The following is a 23,503-nucleotide window of genomic DNA, read 5'->3' as shown; positions in this document are numbered from 1 at the left end:
ATCTGAAAAAGGGGCAAAGGGAGACATCTGCCCCTCAATACCCACCAAAAGACCAGCTACCTAGATGGTACTGGCCTTTGGTGTGACTCCCGCTGAGTAGCACACGCACCTGGGAGTTAACTCCAGCTTAGTCTCACTTCTCAGTCAGATACTCTTGCCAAGGGGAGAGGGCACAGAATTAAGGACAACTCCACCTGCCACAGGAACACACCCATTTTATGACTGACACTTGCTGCAACAGCAACTCACACATAGTCCACCACTTCAATAATGAAGCACCCACGCCCACGAACATTTCCTCCTCTGGGTATGTCTGGATCAAACACTTCTGTGGAGGTATGGCCATTCTCTAAGCAACACTCACATCACAAAGAGTGCTACTGAAGGCTCTAGGCCAAGCCACCAGGTTAGCTCAACCTACACACTGCTGGGCACACCCTCTGAAGCTTTGTTTGGAACTCTTCATAGCCACGGGATCGGTAGATCCAATGCTGTTGTAAGCAAATCTAAGGGTTTCTACATTTTGTCATCTGGGCCAGGCCTTTAGCTAATATTTTGGATAATGGATCAAATACTATTCCAAGTCATCTTAAGGTCACATTCCTTCCAAATAGATACCTAAGGGTCAGTTTTTTTTGCATATGATGGCAATTAATATGGGAACTTGTGATTTTCCTTTCATAATAATCTTTAAAGTTTGCTAATTGTAGAGGAAAACTGTACCTATTTCTGGGCTCCATTTATATGTTTCTATATGACATAACTTCTGAGCTTCTGTTGACAGACAAACCAGTGTCTCCAGGTAGCAGGGTGGGCTACGCTGTTCTTTAAATGTTATGTCATGCTTCTTCAGGGACTCAGATATAGAAAACTTGTTCAGGGCAAATTCGTTCTCTCCCTCTTTTCTGTTCCTAGAAGGACTGACTGAAGGATTTCTAAAGAGTTCTACATTAGCGACTCTGTAATTCCCTTAGAGGGGAGGGGCCGTTTGAAAAGCAAAAGATGGAGCAGGGACTCTACACAGAAGACTCTTTGAGATAAGAATTGAACCAGAAGAAGAAATGTACTCAGGAGCAAAAAATGCTTTTTATATCAACTGGCAATTAGGGAAACCTCATTCACTGATAAAGAGAGCAGAGCATGACCTCCTAGGCTGTGTTTGGCTTTCTGAGCACGTGTCACATTGTTTGAGTGAGTTTAGAGTACGCCTCCTGCCCCTTGATCTAGTTTCTGTCATGTGTCCTGTGCTGCTGCTAGGCAGCCAGGTGCTCAAGGGCACAGGTGCTGAGCCACCTGCTCAACACACAGGACAGGTCCTGCTGCTGACATCCCTGGGATTCTCAGTGAGGGAAGGCCTGCCCACATGGGCAGCAGGTACCTCCTGGAACAAATGGCTGAAGAAGGAAAAAGAGAATATGAAGATGAGATTAATGAGTGAATGAGGATGAAGTTCTTACCCGGTGGTGGTATGCCCGGGAGGCCGGGCACACCTGGCGGAAGATGGTGGGGTGGAGGCCCCCCGGGGTGAAGTGGCTGCATGCTGCCCATGCTAACAAGGCCATCAACTGGGCCCTGCAAAGGTGGAAGGCCTGGCGGATAGCCACCCATCATGCCTTGAAGGACACAACAAATTTCAGACATGCATCATTAACATGCAACATGAACTAAGTAATAACAACCCCCCCCATGCACTACTAATGAATAAAGCACCCTTAGTATTGCATGATATAACGGCAATTAGTGCAATTATTTTGTTGCAATAATGAACAAAATATAAAGTTACAAATATGAAATACATTTCTGGATGAATTAGTACTTAGTACATTATTATTTGTAGTTATTTTCCCTGTGATAAATACGCTGCATGTTTTCAGTTAAATAATAATAAAGAGGAGTTCCAGTAACAGCCTTCCCAAGGTCATGATTATTGCAAGGTGTTCAGACACCCGTTCTGCCTATTGCGATTCTACTGAAGAGTATAAACCCCATCATTCCACTATGCCCACACTCATATGCCTATCACGGGTACACATGAGGGGAAACTGGAATGGAGGAAAATGAGGCGCACAGCCCTGATCACAAAGCATGGTTCTCCAGCATGGGGGAGGTGGCAAGACTTTTTCAAGACTTCTATGTCCATTCCTCCTCCCTTGTAGCCCCACCACTGCTGGTAAGAATGGATCATGCTTGAGCTTGAGCTGGGGAACAGCTAAGAGTCATCACAATGAATGATGTTTCATCTTTAGATCTCAAAACATGATAAAATAAAGATAAAACCTAACTCCCCAACCCCACCCCGGCCGCCAGCCAACCTAAGCCCAGGTCACTCAGTAGCCTGCACGCAGATCTTAGGAGGAATGGCTGGAGAATCAGGCTCTGTTGACATGAGAAAAGGCCAATTGTCATCATTGTCCCCAAGCACACAAATGTCCTCACAAAGACCTTCAGTTAACAGGGAATATTTTAAATGAGGTAGAGAATTTCTGTGAACAGAGGTTTTTATTCCTTTATTTTCAAAGTGCATCTTCACAACAGAAAAGACTTCCTGCTGGCTAGGGAAGAATTTCAAAAAACAAGTATTTTTGGCAAAAAGAGTGAAAGGAAGAAGATAATTTCAGAATGTCAAAGACTCATCTATCAAAAGAACTTTAAAGCCATATGACATTTTTTTAAGCAAGGAAAACAACTTGATTTTTCTGGGATTTGAAATGATCACAATGAACAAAACACAAGGCTCCCCAAGAAATGCAATCACCTTTGGTCACAGCTTCTTGCACAAAGGGAGGGGTTGAGGAATTGGTGCAAAACCTCATTTTTATATAATACTCTTTGTAGAGGGGTTCTGGAAACAGTGGAAGACTCCCGGTTCTAAGAATTTTACTCTTTGACTTTCCCTGAAGAATTGTTTGAAAGGTATTTATTTATAGAAGTTTAGTCTTTTGAAGCTATAAAATTACTGAAAGTTCTGAGATTGATTCAGCTTGCCTCATTGATCATATCTAAGCTGACTAAGAAACTTACAATTACACAAACCAATAAAACAAATTTTAAATAATAATCACCTCTGTACATAAAATAGGATTATCAGTTTCATTTTCTTAAAATGAGAGTTCAGAGATAAAAACTACTTTTGAACAGACACCATCATCTTAAACATGAGGAGATCCAATGCTACCAAACTGTCTTTTAACCATACCACCAGAGAGAGCTTTTAGAGATAAGTAGGTGGGAATTCAAGAATGTTAGGAGGCTTTGCTTTCAATTACAAAAGCCCATCTGAACGCAGCCTGCATGGGCTGTGGTTGAAGAAATTATTAAGAATCGAAAGACATGACACTTGTCTTCATTAAACTGTACTTTGGCATTTATTATCCCAGTCACATGTGTTCAAATGAGCTTCAATGCTTGTAAGCAAAGCTGGTCTCAGACAGCAACAAGGCTAAGACTTAGGCCCTATGCAACCTGTAAACCCATAAGAAATCACCCTCTTAAGCTGCAAAGTCCCCATTGTGGACCAAAGACTGGTTACTGTAGAGAATGCTTGCCCTGCACTCCCACAGCCCAGAAGTCTGGGCAGCAAAAGGTTTAATAATGGAGCAGGGGCTTTCTGGAAGGGGGCCACCCTCCTCACCCATCAGAGCTCTGTGATGTTATTCCCCAACAGGGAGCTAAAATGCTGCAGCTGCTGTTTTTCAATGTTTTTAGCTGTTTGAATTCGTTTTGTTAATGTGTCCCTGGGCTTTTCAGTCAAGGGCACAGTGCTATAATATCACACATCAAATAGAACAAAAGAGAATGTCAATGAGGGAATTCTAACTTTCAAAGTCCCCATGTTCAAGGTCTGATTTCTAAAAACCTCTGGCACCCCATTAACCAAAATGGGCCATGGAATAGAGCAGGCGATTATGAGATTTGTTAGATCAACATCAGTTACACTGAAAGTACTGAAAGCCATGATTCAGATGTGCTTTGGCGAGTGCAACTGCTGAGTTCAGCGATAGTGCATTTGAGAACTTGCCATCACAAAAGGTAGGAGCAACAATGGAAAAGTTATCCTATGCTACTCTGCCTTAAAAAGCAAAAAAAAAAAAAAAAAAAAAAAGCGAAAACAAAAACAGCATCCCAATGAGCCTGTCTTGAGCAACACTATCTTGGACTCCCTGAAAAAAGAGGTCAGACTGCTTGCTTAAGAAGAAACACAGCTTGAATGGACCTCTCCAGGCTTAGAAAGATCACGGAGGGACCCGAGAAGTGGTCTGCAGGCTTCTCATTTGAGACACATCAGACAAGAATATTCAAGAATAGCCAAATTTGCTATGGCTACCAGAACCAGAGACAACACACACAAGCAAACCACATTCATCTTTTCTTTTCTTTTTTTAAAAATATGTGACTGGGATACTAACAGAAAATGCAGTTTAATGTAATTAAATAGAAAAGCATTACAGAGTGGGCACAATGAATTGATTAAGGACTTTGTATTCTACTTAGCAGTCATGCACATTGGTGACCAAGAAAGGATTTACAATTCATTGTCGAAAATCCTTTTAAATGGTCAGTCTTTTAAGGATGGCTGCAGCAGAACAAGGCAAACTGAATACTGGAATGAGATGGGAGAATCATCACCACCTAAAGACTAGTTTTGTGTTTTCTCTCGGGAGTCCCTCCAGAACAGAATTCAGGGTCTGTTTATATTTTCTGCTGTAGAACTCTATCAAGAGCAGTCTGCAGTGGAGAATATCGCCAGACCATGCCCACAGCCAGGGAAGAGCTGCTCCCTACCAATTCCCAGGATTGGGTCCAGGGCCCATTTCTGGGGCAGAGGGGAGGCATTGCCCATAAGGGAAAGGCGATATAAGGACAACATGGATGACTTCAAACTTTGAATCTGTCATGAGAAAAGCCTAGAGACTGTGGCTTACTCCTTGTTGGAGGAAAAAAAAAAATGAAGGAATTTCTTAAAGTGGAAAAAAATGGTCTTAGCTCCTGTTTTTACCTGCAACAGGTGTCAACTGCTGATTGAGCATCCCCATTGGTGTTGGTGGTGGCACCACCCCCATGAGAGCCCCCACAGGGGTGCCTGCTGGGGGAGAAGCACTCGGCTGCTGTTGCTGTGCTGCTCGCTCTCTCTCCTGCTGCTCAGCAACTTTAGCTGCCCGCTCTGTAAAGGCATTTCAGATTTTCAATTCTGTTTTTAACCCAGGAATTCAAAATACCATCCATTGCATTCAACAGGACTAGTAAAAACACAGGCAACAGTTCTGTCTCAATGGAAGGAACAGTAGATGACTAGTCTCAACACAGGAGGAGTCGGGCCGATTTCACTTGGTAACCTAGAGTCCAGCTTTCCTATCCCATCTTGAGAACTGGTCTGCAAAGATTTCAAGAATGTTAAGACCGCAACACACATTCAGAAAGCACAGATTTATTTAAAAACGTCACCAGCATAACCAACGTGGTTAATCTCACAAGGCACCCTGAAGATGAGAAGCGCTACCATTATTCTAGAATTAATAGCATTACAAATTATTTATAATTTCAACATGAAGCAATTCCATGGCCCATTGTAATTTTTGGCACAACTGTTACTTACTATATTTTCCTGATTCCTGGCACCCAATTTTACTAAGATTTGAGGACTCTTGTCATTAGTCTCATGAGGTTTAGCAGCTGAAGAAAATTAACTCTGTAAGGGAAAAGTAGCTTACTGCCTCCTCCACAAGGTTTTAGGGAAAATAAACACTAATTTGTACATTCTAATGAAGCAAAGAGGTCATGTTTAATAAACCCCAAGGGAAAAAAATGCATGATACTCCAGGCTACAGTCATCAGAAGCAGGGAATAATATATATACACATATGAAGCACTGGACAATGTACTGACAGAACCAGGTTTCCTGAAGCTGAGTTCAATACTGACCATAAATCATACTAAATCAGCAAAAGTTCCAGAATTCATACTTATTTCATCCAAAATGCAAGAGGAGCATTAGCTTGTGCCAGTTCTGGGCTGTGGAACATCCCTGCTACACCCCTCACTCCTTTGAGCTACTCTTTCTGCTTTTCCATCCATAGCCAGTGGCCCCAACAATCACATTCCCAGTCTTTTTGGGAGCTAGCAGGCTGGACCCTTACTAGAGAACTCTAGAAATGTGCATTCCCAAAGCTCCCACAATACAGGGTTTATTTTGCTTCACCGTTCATAAATAGGAACTCCTCTCCACTCTTCACATGGGCAAACTGAGACTGGAGACAGGTAGTGACTTGTCCAAGGATACAGATAGAACCAGCAATCTGCGGCCCTGATTCCTGGTATCAAACTCCAACTGCCACACATTAACCCTCCAACAAGGAATTCAAAAGGCTACTGCTGGCTGATCTAAGGAAGGGGAAAACAGCTCAAGGTCACATGGCTTTAAAGAGCATCGAGAAGCAACGGCTCCAGTCCTCCTTTGTGTGAGAATGTGAAAGTCAACCAAGTCAAAGCTTCCTCGGCTGCGACACTGTTACCTGCAGAGACCTGTCATCACTCACTACACTGTCCCAGTTTACAGATCCTCTGTACAATGAGCGTGAGGGACAAAGGCCATTTTAACAACCTATTTCCTTGAACTAGCAATAAAAAAAAAACCACTGATGACCTAGACCCCCACATTAAGTTCTCATATTTTCATTACACAAATGACACAGTAAAATGGGAGAGCAAAAAAATGAAGTTGAAAAAAGAAAATTTCAGGCCTGTGGATGGAATATTGGACTGGCTACCTGTTGGTTCTTTTTGGGCTGTCTTAGAAAAGAGAATTATTAAATGAAGTCAGCCAAACTCCAAACTTTGGGTTTTGAATTCAATGGGTCTGAACACCAAAAGTTCAGATTTTGCGTCTCAGGGAGACACTGCTGAGTCATATAGCTCCTCTAAGTTCTCACTGAAATTTCAGATTCCCCTTTGAATTTGGAAGAATTTCTCAGAAGCCATCATTTCTCCTTCTCTTCAGTTCTGCTCCAGCATTTTTACTTTTACATCATCTCCAGACACATTTCTCGCTCTTGTTCACACTCTGAATAACCAGCCATGCAGTACTGGCTTCATTTGTCCTGGACCAGGCTTTACAGCCATGTGAGCTTCATTTCTAACACTTCTCCAAGTGAGTGATATATCTGGTCTTAACTTCCACTAAGGTTAGAAATACCAAAGCTCTCCAAAGTTCTAGCTTCTTATAGAACTGACTATGGTTTCTCAAAGAATGTTCTGTGAAATATTAGTTCTTTGGGATATTGGCAGGTATTACATGAATACCTGATCAAGTTTCAGAAAACGCCAGGTGAAAAAAGTAGGTTATTTACTATAGGTTTAAAGACTTTCATATGGCAATATGCACTGTTAAGTTTCTAAGAGAGAAAGTTTTTGGAGTGCTTCTTAAACTGGTTTTGCCACAAATGTTTTCTGAATGAACATCTTGTAGGACTAGGGTTCTGCAGAAGATCCTTGAGGAAGCCTGTCAGATAATTTTATAATAATAAATCAACTATAATAAATGAAAGGAATAAACTATTTTTTTAAAAAAAGGAGTTTCTTTGGAAACTCCATAAACTGTAATAAAGGAGGCAGCCTTGATAACTAATTTGTTTATGCTTACTGGATTTGGACCTGGCCAAGAAGAGTAATGGTGATCACTATGGTCAATCAAGAGAGGGCTTTAAACTGGCAAAGTGAAGCATTATATACAATTCCAAATGGAAAAAAATACAGCTCTAAGGGCAACAGTCCTGCCTAATCTAATGTTTATTACTCATTTCTTTATTAAAGTCATGCCTGATATTAAAAAACCAAAACCCAAAAATCTCTCTTAAGTATTTGTCCTTAATGGCTAAGAACCACCAAATCCTTGAATGATAGCTCATAGCCCCAAATGATTTAATTATAGAGTAAAAGGAAAATGAAGGCAGTTGAGCTTTATCAAAGAGAACCCAAGTACCTTAAAAGTAGCTATGAATGCAGCACAGGCCAGGACTGGCCTAGGAAACCAAGCGCTTCAGCCAAGCCTCAGCCTGGAGTTTATACACATGGCTTATCGAGAGCCGTAATAGAAGATCACTGATTTTGAAAGCCCCATTTCAGATGAATTTTAACCAAAATTATATTTAACATCCTTGTACAATCATTCCCCAGCTGAACACATGTGTGCTTACAGGACTTAATGAAAGAAAAAAAATCATGCAATTTTTAATAGCTAAATATTTGTTTGATAAATTTGGGGGAAAAAAAAAAACCACACCAGGATCAGAGGCCAAGTCAGAGGCAGCACTTCCTCAGTCAGGACAAGGCTGACACTTAAACTGCTGGATGGGAGCCATTTGAGACAGTCCCCAACACAAAGTTCACGTGCAAGTGGTAAGAACAAGAGATTCAACCTGTCTATGCACGTGCATTGCTGAAAACACCCACTTGCTTAGAAAGCTCAGACAGTTGTGCCTACGCTCTATTTACCTTCATATTCTGCTTTCTTGGCTGTCTCAAGGTTTCTCCATTCTGTCCCCACCAGTCGGCTGAGCTCCCCAAAAGAGTAGTCTGGGTGCTGGGCCTTAATCACAGCTCTCATCTCACTGCTGAACAGGATGTAGCCACTCATGTTGATTTTCCGTTTGGAGCCTTCCTTCTTTGCACTGCCTTTGGCAGACTTTGGGGTAGACTGTAAGACAGAAAGCTCTTATAGCGCATCAGAACATTGCATCTGGTCAATTGATAAAGGTTTCTGGAAGCCAGGAACATGCGACTCAACAGCTACTGTTTTACAGACATGTTCAGTTTATAGCTGGCCATTTTCGTGTTCAAAACACAGCTCTTCCTTGCCTCTTACCATGTAAGAAAAATCAAAGTTTCACTGAATTCCATGACTGCAGTCTATGATAGTGACCTCACAATCAAGTCTTCAGAAAATTCTAAATGAAAAAAAAATACCAATAGGGATCACCTTAACCGAAAGATGAGGTCCTAAAGAGACTAAAAAGGTATAAGCAATAAAAGATAGAGTAACAGAATGATGCAGTTCCTCATTGCTTTCCTTCAATACAAGGCAAGAAGAGCTTTCTAACTAAACCTGCCACTAAAACCAGCTGTCTATGAAATTAAAAAAAAAAGATATTAAATTTTAAGTTATTAGTGGCATCGAGAAAAAAAAAACAACCTGTTCCTTCCTGTCGCATTCTAGGTTGAAGCTCCCAAAATATAGGGGCTGGATGTCTCCTCCCTTTTGGGTTTGAATTTGCTGCAAACCAGAGCTGGAAATAAGACAAGTAACAGGAACTTGTCACCTTCACCTGTGGGGGTGTGTAGGGCATGAGATCCAGCTCACTGGCCAGGGGAGTCTGAAGTTGAGGTAGAGAAGGAGGCTCAATGACCTCACTATCCTCTTCTCCCATCTCTTCAATATCATCATCTCCACCTTCTAACTCAGCAAATTTAGCTTCTAGCAACTGGATCTTCTTTTCCAATAAAGGTGAGGGCTCCTTCTGAGGAACAGTCGGTTTTCTAAAAGAAGTGACATAAAAACAAATAAATAAAATGAAATCACCTAACACTACTCCAGGATTGATCAGAAAGCAATGTTCTGCCTTAATATCTAGAAGCAACGTCCTGCAATCTGCAATGTCTATTCTAAGTCAGCAAGGGAAAGAACTAAAACATATATTTATAGTCACACCTACTTACAGATGCTTGTTTTTAAGGGATTCTGCTGAATACCCACAAAAGCACTGGGTGCAAAGTTGAGATCTAGTTGCCAATATATAGTGAAAAGAATTTTCGTAGTCTACAAAACTGTGCAACCTCTTAATAGACAGGCTATGAACCAGAACCAAAGATTTCTGCCTCCATATTATAATTACTGAAGTCTACGCCAAGAGGACTGTTATACCAGTTATCACATCTCAGCAGATTATGAGGATTTTCCTTTAACTGAATGAATTAATATTTTCTATTTGAAATGTCGACTGCTCTGGTTTTAGACCTAATAAAAAACACAACCAAAAAACCCACCCTGGACTATGCTATTATGATATCAGTTTTACTATTAGGAGCTGAAGTGATCTTTCTTCCTTAGTTTTTCAAGTTTACCTGAAGTAATAAATTTCATCATCTACCACTTTAGCAGAGAGTGAAAACCTCTTCAGTCCCTTGAATTTCTTCATCTGCTTGTCACTTTCATTGTAGCGGCTCTCACAAAGCAGAATGTCATTTTCTGGAATTTCAGTTGGCCTGCAGGAGAGGAAGTCCTTGAATGACAATACAGCACACTTTCCTGAAAGAGAAAATTGGAGAGAAATTAAAGGACTAAACTGTGGTCATAGCTGACAGTTATTTTAAATTTGTATTATTTTTGAATTAATATATCCACATGATTCAAGTTAGAAGATTTAAAGGGTATACACAGGTGTAAGAATAGATATGTAGGTCAATGGAACAGAATTAAAAGTCTAAAAATAAACCCATACAACTGAGTTTTTACGGGTAACTGATTTTCGACAAGGGTGCCAAGACAATTCAATGGGGAAAGAATAGTCTCTTTAACAAGTAGTGCTGGAACAACTGGATTTCCACATGCAAAAGAATGGAGCTGGAAGCCTACCATATACCATATACCCAAATTAATTCAAAATGGATCAAAGACCTTAATGTAAGAGCTACAACTATAAAACTCTTAGAGGAAAAACATAGGTGTAAATCTTCGTGACCCTCTATTAGGCGATGGTTTCATAAATGTGACATCAAAATCACAAACAACCAAAGAAAATAAAGATAAACTGGACTTCACCAAATTTAAAAACTTCTGTTTTTCAAAGGACACAAAGTGGAAGGACAACACATAGAACAGCAGAATATATTTGCAAATTATATCTCTGGTAAGAATCTAATATCCAGAATATATAAAGAACTCCTACAACTCTGCAATAATAAGACAACTCAAAAAATAGGCAAAGGATCTGAACAGACATTTCCCCAAAGAAGATACACAGATGGCCAATAAGCTCATGAAAAGATGCTCACATCATTACTCACTAGGGAAATACAAATCAAAACTGAAATGAAATACCACTTCACATTCATTGGGATGGCTATTATAAAGGGAAAAAAGCCAAACAAACTAACAAAACCTCCAGAAAGTAACAAGTGTTGGTAAAGATGTGGAGAAACTGGAATCCTTGTATATCACTGGTGGTAATGTAAAATGGTACAGCTGCTGTGGAAAACAGTTTGGCAGTTTCTCAAAAAGTTAAACAGAGTTGATCCAGCAATTCTACTTCTAGGTAAATATCCAAAAGAACTGAAAGCAGGGACTCAAACAGATACTCATACACCAATGTTCATAGCAGCATTATACACAATTGGCCAAAAGGTAGAAACCACCCGAATGTCCATCAACAGATGAATGAATAAATAAAATGTTATATATACATATAATAAAATACTATTCAGCCTTAAAAAGGAATAAAATTCTGATACATGCTACACTATGGATGAACCTTGAGAATTTTTTACTTATGCTAAAGTAATATAAGTCAGACACAAAAGGACAAATTTTGCATGATTCCACTTATACAAGGTACCCAGAATAGGCAAAATTCATAGAGAAATAAAGTAAAACAGTGCTTACCAGGGGCTGGGAGAGGCGGAAATGGGTAGTTATTGCTTAATGGGTACACAGTTTCTATTTGGGGTGATGAAAAGTTCTAGATGTGTTCTAGTGAGGGTTGTACAATACTGTCTATGGATTTAATGTCACTGAATTGTCCAGTTAAAAATGGTTAAAATGTTGCACATTATGTTATGTATATTTTACCACACATACAAACTTACAAATGGTAGCATATCACTTATATTGTTTTACACCTAAATTTTGCTCCAAAATAATATATCTTGAGGATCACTGCTGGTATTAATATATTTATTCAACTAGCTCCCTACTGATGGATATTTAGGTTGTTTCCAAATTTTTGCTCTCCTACTGAAGCAAAACAATGTTGACATAAATAATTTAAGACATATATCGGACTTCCCTGGTGGTGCAGTGGTTAGGAATCTGCCTGCCAATGCTGGGGACACGGGTTAGAGCCCTGGTCCAGGAAGATCCCACGTACCGCAGAGGAATTAAGCCTGTGTGCCACAACTACTGAGCCTGTGCTCTAGAGCCCACGAGCCACAACTACTGATCCTGCGTGCCACAACTACTGAAGCCCACGCGCCTAGAGCCTGTACTCCGCAACAAGAGAAGCCACTGCAATGAGAAGCCCGCGCACCACAACGAAGGGTAGCCCCCACCCGATGCAACTCGAGAAAGACCACACGCAGCAACGAAGACCCAACGCAGCCTCCCCCCCCAAAAAGACACATATCAATTTGCACATGGATGAATACATTTGAGGAATAAATTTCTAGAAGTACAAAACCTGGGTCAAAGGGTATGTACACTTTAATTTTTATAGGTATTATCAAATTACCTTCCACAGAGGTTATGCTAATTCATAAACCCACCACAAAGTGGGCAAATGCCACTTCCCTATATTCTTGTTTGTTTGTTTTTGCGGTATGTGGGCCTCTCACTGTTGTGGCCTCTCCCGTTGTGGAGCACAGGCTCCAGACACGCAGGCTCAGCGGCCATGGTTCACGGGCCCAGCCGCTCCGCAGCACGTGGGATCTTCCCAGACCGGGGCACGAACCCGTGTCCCCTGCATCGGCAGGCGGACTCTCAACCACTGCGCCACCAGGGAAGCCCCACTTCCCTGTATTCTTATCAACTAGTAAACATATGAATTCTTGACAATTTGATAGGTAATTTAAAAAAAAAAGCAGCATCTGGGTAATTTAAATTTGCATTTCTCTACTGGCTTAAGTTCGTATTTTCTTTTAAGAACCACTGATAAACTTCTCTCTGCTCTCTCTTAATCTTTGCCCATTTTCCTATTGGATGCTGATCTTTTTTTCTAATTGTTTATAGGAACTCTTCATATATGAGGGAAATTTGACCTTTTTCTATGATACACATTGCAAACATCTTCCCAAAGTTGTCATCTGTCTTTACTTCTGCCAAACATTTTAAACTTTTATATAGTTGGATTTATCCATCTTTCTTATATGAGTTCTGGGTTTTATGTTAAAGGTTATAAAAATTTCTTTCCCATCACTTCTGTTGGTATCTTTGCTACTTCATTTTAGGTTCATTTAAGCCTGCGATTTATCTGGGAATTTATTCTGAAGTTGACATGAGAGATGGATACAATTTTACTTTTTCCAAATGGCTACCTAATTTCCAAATATTACTTAGAGAAAAATCCATCTTTTCCCACTTACCTGGGATGTCACTTTTATCACAAATTAAATTATATTTGAGTCTACTGCTAAAGTTTCTATTCTGTTCAAATAATCTGTTTATTCATATAAATAATTTAAATTATTATAGTGTTATGATGTTTTAGTATCTGTAAGGATAGACACTCTCCCCTTCACCATGCTTTTCAGAATTTTCCTGATTTTTGTTTCTTTTTTGACATGATGTTAAAAAATCAGTTTATTTAGTCCCAACTTTCTCACAGAAAATTCCCACTGGTATGTCTATTGGGATCACATTAAAGATTAATTCAGGGAGAATGAACATCTCTATGATGTTGAAAATTCTTATTCAAGCACATGTTATGCTCTGAAATTTGTTCAAGCATTCCACCGATTGACTGATTGATTGATTGATTGGGTGTGTTGGGTCTTTGATGCTGCGCGCGGGCTTCCTCTAGTTGCGGTGAGCAGGGGCTACTCTTCGTTGCAGTGCGCAGGCTTCTCATTGCGGTGGCTTCTCTTATTGTGGAGCACAGGATCTAGGTGCACAGGCTTCAGTAGTTGTGGCTCACGGGCTCTAGAACGCAGGCTCAGTATTTGTGGTGCATGGCTTTAGTTGCTCTGCGGCATGTGGGATCTCCCTGGACCAGGGCTTGAACCCGTGTCCCCTACATTGGCAGGCGGATTCTTAACCACTGTGCCACCAGGGAAGCCCAAGCATTCCCTTTTAAATGCATTAAAAGTAGCACTAAAAAACTTTCTTTATACAACTGTGGCAATACCTTGTTAAATTTATCCTAAGGTAATTCTATCTTTTTATTATTATTTAATCTTCTTTTTTACAGTGCATTTTTAAAACTTAATTAATGAATATTTTGGCTGCCTTGGGTCTTTGTTGCTGCGCGCGGGCTTTCTCTAGTTGCAGCAAGTGGGGGCTACTCTTTGTTGCGGTGCACGGGCTTCTCATTGAGGTGGCTTCTCTTGTTAAAGAGCACGGGTTCTAGGGCTTCCCTGGTGGCGCAGTGGTTGAGCGTCCGCCTGCCGATTCAGGGGGACACGGGTTCGTGCTCCGGTCCGGGGGGATCCCACATGCCGCGGAGCGGCTGGGCGCGTGGAGCCATGGCCGCTGAGCCTGCGCGTCCGGAGCCTGTGCTCCGCAACGGGAGGGGCCGCGGCAGTGAGAGGCCCGCGTACCGCAAAAAAAAAAAAAAAAAAAAAAAGAGCACGGGTTCTAGGCACGTGGGTTTCAGTAGTTGTGGCACGTGGGCTCAGTAGCTGTGGCTCACGGGCTCTAGAGCACAGGCTCAGTAGTTGTGTCATACGGGCTTAGCTGCTCTGCGGCATGTGGGATCTTCCTGGACCAGAGCTCGAACCCGTGTCCCCTGCATTGGCAGGCGGATTCCTAACCACTGCACCACTAGGGAAGTCCTATTATTTAATCTTTTAAGGCAATTAGTTTGTTATTAATTTTATATTCAACCATCTTACTTCTCTTATTATGTGCCATGGCTTCTTGGTTGAGTCTCGAATTTTCATCTCCTTAATTTCCTTATTTGAAATGTCTGTTTCTTACTTCTATCTGCACTGGCTAGTACCTTCAGAACAACGTTAAACATGAGTGACAAGAACATTCCTATTTTGCTCTTGACCTTAACAGGAGTGTTCACAGCTAACAACTTACTAAACATTTACAAGCAAAACATGTAAAAACAGGCCAGAAACACTTTATAACTTTTTTTTTTTTTTTGCGGTACACGGGCCTCTCACTGTTGCTCCGGACGCGCAGGCTCAGCGGCCATGGCTCACGGGCCCAGCCGCTCCGCGGCATGTGGGATCTTCCCGGACCAGGGCACGAACCCGCATCCCCTGCATCGGCAGGCGGACTCTCAACCACTGCGCCACCAGGGAAGCCCATAACTCTTTTTTATTTTTTGGCCGCACTGTGGCTTACAGGATCTTAGTTCCCTGACCAGGGATCAAACCAGTGCCCCTGTAGTAGAAGCGTGGCGTCTTAACCGCTGAAGCACCAGGGAAGTCCCCATATTACAAGCTTAAAATAGTTATAATTATTACCACTGCCTTGGATTTACACAGCACTTTACTTACATAATCCAAAGGCTTTTCAATTCGGAGAAGGTACAGTTAGTATTTTCCATACTTCAGAGAGTAAAAATAGAGATTTGGAAAAGGTAAAAATTCTGCTCACAGCTAAAGAGTAAAAATGACTGGTGGCCTTGGAATGGATGTATTGTCCCTGTCCTGACTTGGGGTTCCCACCAGGCCCTCAAAAGATAGGGAAAAGACAAGAGTTTAGGAAGCTTCATTTACTAATGGATAAAAAATCTGTAAAAACCTGCTGGATTTCGACTGGAACTGCAATGAATCTATACATCAATTTGGGAAGAACTGACATCTTTATAATACTGAGTCCTTCAGCTATAAACATGACAGATCACTTCATTTATTTAGGTCTTCTTTAATTTCTCTTGATAATTTCCTGACGGTTTTTTTTTTTAGCATGTGTATGTGTGAGTCTTATATATCTTTTAAAAGATTTATTCCTAGATATTTAATGTAAATTGAATATTTAAAAATTTTAGTTTTCTAACTGCTCAGTGACGGTAAATAGAAATAGAGATGATGTTGATATTTTCACTAATTCTAACAATTTATCCGAACATTTCTTGGATTTTCTTTGTACCTTTGCAAAAATTGATAATTTTATTTTTCCTTTCTAATCTTTAAAAACTTTTTATTTTTCTTGCCTTACTACGAATAGTTTTTCAATTAAGGAATCATTAAAAAAAATCTACTCTGAAGAAAACAGAACTTGCAATAAATTAGGAACTGGCATGTTTGAGGAGCTGAGGTTCCTGGAGATTTTATCACTCAAGTGGCCTAAGGGTAAAGGTACTCTCTGCCAGGTGAGGCCATGTTCATTCCCAAAAGCAACTTCTTGGTGGCCATTTGATTACCATTCAAGTTAGTGAGGACAACTCTTAACAGAAACTGAACAAATAACATATATATAATAGTTAGGAAAACAGTACTATTTCCTAAGTGAAATAGGCCCACTAGGTGTATATCGTAGATGAAAAAATTACACCTAATTATCCTTAAAACTTTTGTTTCAGAGAGACAAAAATGAGATTCTACAGTGTGTATACTAAACACAATGAAATTATAAATCCTCTAGGCTTAAGTTTAAACACTTTAAATTATTAGTCTACAAAAACAAATTAATTTAAAAAAAGATCTGCCTCCTTGCATTTAAGTCAATATAAAATACAACGAAGAAACACTTTTCTCCCATGGGGAGGGGTGGATACTGAAATCCACAAGCTGGGATGAAAAGCCAGTCTGTGACCACTAGATGCATTTTCTTTAGGGGTTTATCTCAAGATGAACATCTCACTGTTGTCCTGTTGTCCTGCCTAGTATTATTGGCACCCCCTTTCACTCCCAAAAGTGTCCCAGTTGGCTGTAAACCAACCAACAATCCAAACACCAGTACAGAAGTATAAACGAGAAGACCTAAGTTTCAGTTCTGGTCCATTTCTTGGACAGTAACATGACCTTTCTGAGAATATCAGCATCTTTTACACAGGGTTATGGTTTGAAATAAATGAAATCCTAGATTTAAAAAAAAACTAGTTTATAAACTACAGAATGCGACACATTCTAACAGGCAACTGTAAAAAGGAATTACTTCAAGTGATGTCAGTGAAAATGGCAGTTGGGGAATCCACGTGTTCCTTCACAGAAACACTAAGAAAAGCTAGCAAAAACTGTGAGAATCAACATTATTGGAATCCTGGATAACAGCTAAAAGTTTACAGCAACCAAATGAATCCTTACTTAAGGAAAAAAGTGACTGAAAGCCAGCAGGAGAGCATTGTGGCATTTTAATCTACCTCATCCATCCCCCCCACCCCCCAACTCTTATTCTTTGGGGAATAAGAGTTTTGAAAAGCTTCCACATAGTCCTGAAAATCTAGAAAGCCATGCACATGCCATGGGCAGGGTGCATGCTCAGCCAAGACCTGAGAAGGCCCTAAGCTCTCACCTTTAGCTGACTATCAAGCCCTGCACGAGCAGGTAGTAAAGGCAAAGGCAGAGTTGTACACTTTTGCACTGAGTTTTGTGCTCCAACAAAGATGCAGTATGCTTGCAAAGACAAACTTTTGTGCTCCAACAAAGATGCAGTATGCAATTGCAAAGACTGTGAATTTTTTGGGTTTTTTTTTTTTTTTTTTTTTGCGGTACGCGGGCCTCTCACTGTTGCGGCCTCTCCCGTTGCGGAGCACAGGCTCCGGACGCACAGGCCCAGCAGCCATGGCTCACGGGCCCAGCCGCTCCGCGGCATGTGGGATCTTCCCGGACCGGGGCACGAACCCGCATCCCCTACATCGGCAGGCGGACTCTCAACCACTGCACCACCAGGGAGGCCCTTTTGGGTTTTTTTGATCCAAGCATTTAAGAAAATCCTGTTAAGTCACTAGCTGACCACAAAGCTAGCAGAACAGAGACTTCAGTGATAGCATAAAGAACACAGTCTTTAAACTAGCTTAGAAAAGTCACTAAACAAGCAACGACAACCCACAATAAGCAATAACAACAAAACTTGAGGAGGGGGGAGAATCTGATTTCTAGAGTTATCACATCATAATATTCAAAATATAGTTTCAACATCCAGTTTTCAACAAAAAAATTATGAGGCATGCATGAGACAAGTAAGCGTGGCTTATTCACAGGATTAGAAAGAAATGAACAGAAACTGTCCCTGAGGAAGCTCAGACACTGAACTTACTAGACAAAGAATTTAAATCAACTGTCTTCAATATACCCAAAGAGCTAAAGCAAACCATGAACAAAGAACTAAAAGAAACCAGAATGATGTCTCACCAAATAGAGAATATCAATAGACAGAAAATGTAAACACTAAATAGATATTCTGAAGCTGAAAAGTATAATAACTGAATTGAAAAATTCATTAGAGGAACTTCCCCAGTGGTCCAGTGGCTACGACTCTGTGCTCCCAATGCAGAGGGCCCGGGCTCAATCTCTAGTCAGGGAACTGGATCCCACCTGCTGCAACTAGGAGTTCACATGCCACAACTAAGAGTTTGCATGCCACAACTAAAGATCCTGCATGCTGCAACTAAGGATCCTGCAGGCCTCAACTGAAGATCCCACATGCTGCAACTAAGACCCATCACAGACAAATAAATAAATAAATATGGAAAAAAAAGAAAAATTCATTAGAAGGGTTCAACAGATGATCTGAACACACAGAAGAATCAATGAACTTGAAGACAGGTCGATTAAAATGAAAAGTCTGAGGAAAAGAAAGAAAAAAGAATACAGAAAAATGAACAATATCTTAGAGACCTGTGGCACACCATTAAGCATAACCAACATAGGCATAATAGGAGTCCTGGAAGGAGAAGAGAAAGAGAAAGGGGCAGAAAAAATATGTGAAGAAACAGTGGCCAAAAACTTCCCAAATTTGATGAAAGACATGAAAGAAAAAACTGCCAATGGAGGATTCTATATCCAGCAAAAGCAGCCTTCAAAAATGGAGGAATCAAGACATTTCCAGATAAACAAAAGATGAGGGAGATTGTTGCTACCCGACCTGTCCTACAAGAAATGCTAAAGGTTCTTTAGGCTGAAATGAAAGGACATTAGACAATAACTTGAAGTCATACAAAGAAATAAAAACCACTAGTAAAGGTAACTACATAGGTAAATATAAAAGACAATATTATATTTTTGGTTTGTAAATCCTCTTTTTCACCTATATGATTTTAAAGACAAATACACAAAGCAATAATTATCAATCTATGATAATGGGCACACAAAGTATAAAGAGGTAATTTCTTACAATAATACAAAGGGGGAGGGATGGAGCTATAGAGGAACAGAGTTTTTTTGTATAGCATATGAAACCAGATTGTCATAAATTTAAGATGTAATCCTCAGGGTAACCACGAAGAAAATAACTAAAAAAGAATCAATGATACAGTTGTCCTAACCAAAGAAGACTTCAGTCTCACTTTTGTTATGTTCCCTTTGAGTCTCTCGACTAGGTTTACACTAGGGAGTAAAGCTCTAGGGCACAAGTTAAAAGGAAGACTTTCTCTGCTGCAGAAACTCAAGAAGGATTTAGTAACTTCACTAGATTTTGTTGCCTCTCCCTAGAGGGGAAGAGGAAAATGTACTGAATTATTGGCCATTCAGACATTTTTACCATATCCAATTCTGAAAAAATTCAAAGCACCAAAAACAATGTAGGTAAACAGTAAAGTGACCAAAGTCTAAGTGTAAAATACTTTTTAATCTGCAAATTTCCTTTTGGTCGTAAGCATGGTGGCTCCTTCAACTTTATAACCATATGTAATCAATATAAAGCTTGTGACTAGTAACCTTTTGGAAAACCACTCCAAAAGATGTAAACAGTAGTTGGTGTAAGTAAGCTAATGAGTTAATTCAGGGCCAGAATAAATACAACAGCTGAAAACAATAACAGTATATGGTGCATATAACTAGATCTGAGAAGCAGCAGAATGCCCCTGTGAACACTCAGTAGGATGACACAACAGAAACCAAAACAAGAGTCCTTCACATTTTTGGAATGGGAACAATAACACTACTAGGGTTAATCCAACAGCAACTGTAAAAGTTTTTTAATTGCTCTCCCTGCTTCCTACCTTATTCTTACAACACATCCTCCAAACTGCAGCCACAGTGATTCCTCTAATGCGTATACATCGGCTCACATGGCCTCTCTGCTCAGACTCCTCAGAGGACCTCTCATCTGTTCCAGATCAATCCCTGCACTGTCTGTAAGACCTACCATGACCGAGTGCCCAGCCACCTAGAGGGCTCATTCCCTACCACACCCCCTGGCTGATCCAGCCACCTGGCTTTCTTATTGTGACTCAAACATGCCCAGATACTCTGCCTCAGGGTCTTTGAGTTTGGTGTTTGCTGTGCCTAAAAGGAGTAAAATCTCAGTTTTCAATGGTTTTCTTCCTCACTTCCTTCAGGGCTCTACTCTCATGTCACCTATCAGAGGGGCTTTTGTTGACCACATTACCTGAAATAGGACCTCCCCTCAACATTACTCTCTATCCTCTTCCTCTGCTTTATTCTCATTCATAGCCCTAATTACTACCTGATGTTCTATATATTTAATTTTAATTTATTTACTGACTCCCCAGCCTCTGCCCCACTGTAAGTCTCTGAGACAGCTGAGATTTTGGTTTTATTATTGTTGTATACCTAGCACCTAGAAGAGTACCCAGGACAGAAGAACTATTCAACCAACTGTGGAATGAATAAGATTAAATTAAAAGCATGAATACCTACAATTAAAAGCATGAATACCTACCTAGAATACATGTCATGGGGCAGGTTTCTTCCAGATTACTCAGAAACACTTCTTTCTTGTAGAACATTTTTGTGGGCTCGTGTTCCGTCTCTTCTGGGTGAATGAAGATGGGGCCGTAAAAATATGCAGCTCCATCTCGGACCCATACCTTTTCAATTCTTGGGAGAAAAAAATGGAGAAATTCCATTAAAATAGAGTTCTTACAGGTTTCATTCCTAAAGCCTTAGTCTAACAAAACTTCTGTTAACCAAAAACTTAATGATATGCACTATTTAGAGGAGTTTCATTGGCTGTTTTGATAATAAGACAATTTCCTTGATTTTTTTCCCCTTTAAGCATATGAGAAGATACCTGGAAAAAAGAGAAGTGAACATTTGGCTACTCATCTCAGGGGGAAAATTTTTTTTTAACATAATACTAAGGCATACAACTTAATAGTTTAAGCTGCCTCTCAGGTTTTCTTCCTGAGATGCTAAGCATCTATCATTGGATTTGTGAGCTGAATAAACACACAGATCATCAACATTTGGGGTCAGATCACATTAGTGGCACATATTCCTTTAAGGCCATGGTTCATGACCTTTTTGAAGGTCAAGATCTAATACCCCTTTACCCCATGAGAATCTGATGAAAGTCACAGACCATCTCCCTAGAAAAAAATAAAAATTAACATCTGACTGTTCAGTGCAGATACTGTACCATTCCTCACAACCACACCATAAAGTTGCTATTATTATTATTGTCCCAATAGCCTCACGGTTCCAGACATGAAGCAGCATCCTCATTGCAGTTAATGGTAACTCTACCCTTCCAGTTCCTCAGGCCAAAATGCAGGGGTCACCCTTGATCCTCTCTCGGACACTACATTCTCGTAACTCAATCTTTCAAAACAGGATCTGACTAATTTACAGAATTGGATCTAATGGCCTGAACCACCCTCATTCTTGCCTGGATTATTGCAATAGCCTCCTAGCAGATCTCACTGTTCTACCTTTGACTCTTTACAGTCTATTCTTAACAATCAGTAGACAGAGCAATCCTGCTAAGACCTAAGTCAGATGTCAGTTCTGGGGACTTCCCTGGTGGTCCAGTGGTTAAGACTCTGTGCTTCCACTGCAGGGGACGCAGGCTCGATCCCTGGTTGGGGAACTAAGATCCTGCATGCCTCGCAGTGTCGCCCCGAAAAAAGTCACTTTTGTGCTGAAAATAATCTGTGATATTTCATTTAATTCAGTAAAGGCCCAAGTCCCTACAATGGTTTCTGAGTCCCACAAGATTTGCACTATATCCCTTGGCTCTCATATCTCCTATCTAACTTATGTACAGCTCACTCCGCCTGTAACAAACTCTGATGATTTGAACAGGCCAGGAATGCCTCTCTTCCAGTCTTTACACAGGCTGTTCTCTGTCCCTGGAAAGCTTTCTCCCTGGATATTCACATTACTCACTTCCTTGGTTTCTTCAAGTGTTGGCTCAACTGCCAGCTCTCAGTGAGGCTTTACATACCATCCTATTTAAAGTTTTGAACACCCTAACTTTGACCATGGCACTCCTGATTCCCCATACCCAGCTCTATTTTTTTCCACAGCACATATCATAATGTAATGCACTATACACTTTACTTATTCATGATGTTTCTAGTTTGTCTTCCCACTAGAAAAAAGATCCGTGGGACTAAGGATACTTGTTTGTTTTATTCACTAATGTATCTACAGAGCCTGGCAAATAGTAGGTGTGTAATAAACAATTACTGAATGATGAACAAATACAATGAGGAAACAAGCTCAGAGAGTTAAGTCATTTGCCTATGGACATTAAACTAGCAGGGCTGGGACTTAAACCAAGATCTCTTGGAACCAACTACTTTCCTTAACTACTATCCTCTACTGCCCAGCCCTGCACCCTGACTCCTTTAATGCTATTCTATGCCACCCAACCATACTTCCATCCATTTACTTGTTCATCAAATATCTGAGCCTCATTCACTATGCTTGGAGCAGGGGATATAAAGGTATATATATCGCTTTTTTGCTCAAAAAAAGAGGGTCTCTAACTCTCAGGGCATTTGCAGTCTGGTATGGAAGCCTGATAATATAAATGATATGTGCTCTGAGAAGAAGGAAATAAACGGTGCTCTGAGAATGTGTAATAGGGAGACCTAACCTAATCTGGAGGAGACAGGAAAGGCTTCCTTAAGGAAGAGCCATTTCAAATTTAAGCTAAAGGAGTTCACCATATGAAGCTGGCAGGGTGATTTCTGGGTTGAGAGTTCAGTAAACGGTAGGAGAAGAAAAAGCAAAAAAAAAAAAAGGGATTCATGGAAGCAATTTAAAGAAGGAAGTGTGGCTAGAGGCGTAAACAGGGAGAGTGTGGTGTGAGAGGAAGTTGGAAAAGTTGCCAAGGGAGGGACTTTAGCCTTCATCCTAAACAGTGATGAATTTCTACTGGCTCCAAATCTCTCAAACCAAACCTCGTCCTCTCTACCTCAAAAATGCTCACCTGCCCACACGAGGGCGCACCAGGCCATGGGACTTGATGAAGACACAGTCGCCAACCTTCAGCCACATGTCATTATACCGGAGCTGCTCAAAGTAGTGGCAACCTGGTTCACCGTTAGACATTTCCACAGGGACATCTTCTTTCTCCTGTGGTAAAGGAAACTGGTTGAAGACAGGCCGCTGACAATCAAGGAGTTGGCAGAGAAGGTAAGAAGGGAAAGCAGATTTCCTTCATTTTAACTTAAAAGAAAAAATAACCATAAACAGAAGCTCTGATAAAGACAGG

The 23,503-nt window shown here is 40.6% G+C and overlaps 1 protein-coding gene across 16 annotated transcripts in view; it reads right to left on the bottom strand.

Annotated features, from left to right (window-relative positions):
• PBRM1 (polybromo 1) overlaps positions 1 to 23,503 on the bottom strand; it is a gene marked incomplete at its 3' end in the record, with an annotated part of 101,729 nt that overhangs the window by 4,127 nt on the left and 74,099 nt on the right. For 6 of the 16 annotated variants that reach the window (XM_081246322.1, XM_081246323.1, XM_081246326.1 and 3 more), the window contains 5 exons: positions 23,219 to 23,364; positions 20,720 to 20,877; positions 10,114 to 10,297; positions 9,318 to 9,528; positions 8,488 to 8,689 (listed from right to left, as the gene is read on the bottom strand). In XM_081246322.1, coding sequence (XP_081102448.1) covers positions 8,488 to 8,689; positions 9,318 to 9,528; positions 10,114 to 10,297; positions 20,720 to 20,877; positions 23,219 to 23,364 — 901 coding nt within the window. Of the gene's footprint in view, positions 1 to 1,457; positions 1,614 to 4,979; positions 5,162 to 8,487; positions 8,690 to 9,317; positions 9,529 to 10,113; positions 10,298 to 20,719; positions 20,878 to 23,218; positions 23,365 to 23,503 lie in introns of those variants that run through there. The other 10 variants (XM_081246333.1, XM_081246330.1, XM_081246334.1 and 7 more) reach the window with 4 other exon arrangements.

Source organism: Mesoplodon bidens (genome assembly GCF_964165515.1).
Source record: "Mesoplodon bidens genome assembly, chromosome: 10".
NCBI classification, from domain to species: Eukaryota; Metazoa; Chordata; class Mammalia; order Artiodactyla; family Ziphiidae; genus Mesoplodon; species Mesoplodon bidens.
The sequence above is the reverse complement of the archived record's forward strand: the minus strand, read 5'-3'. Positions and strand labels throughout refer to the sequence as shown.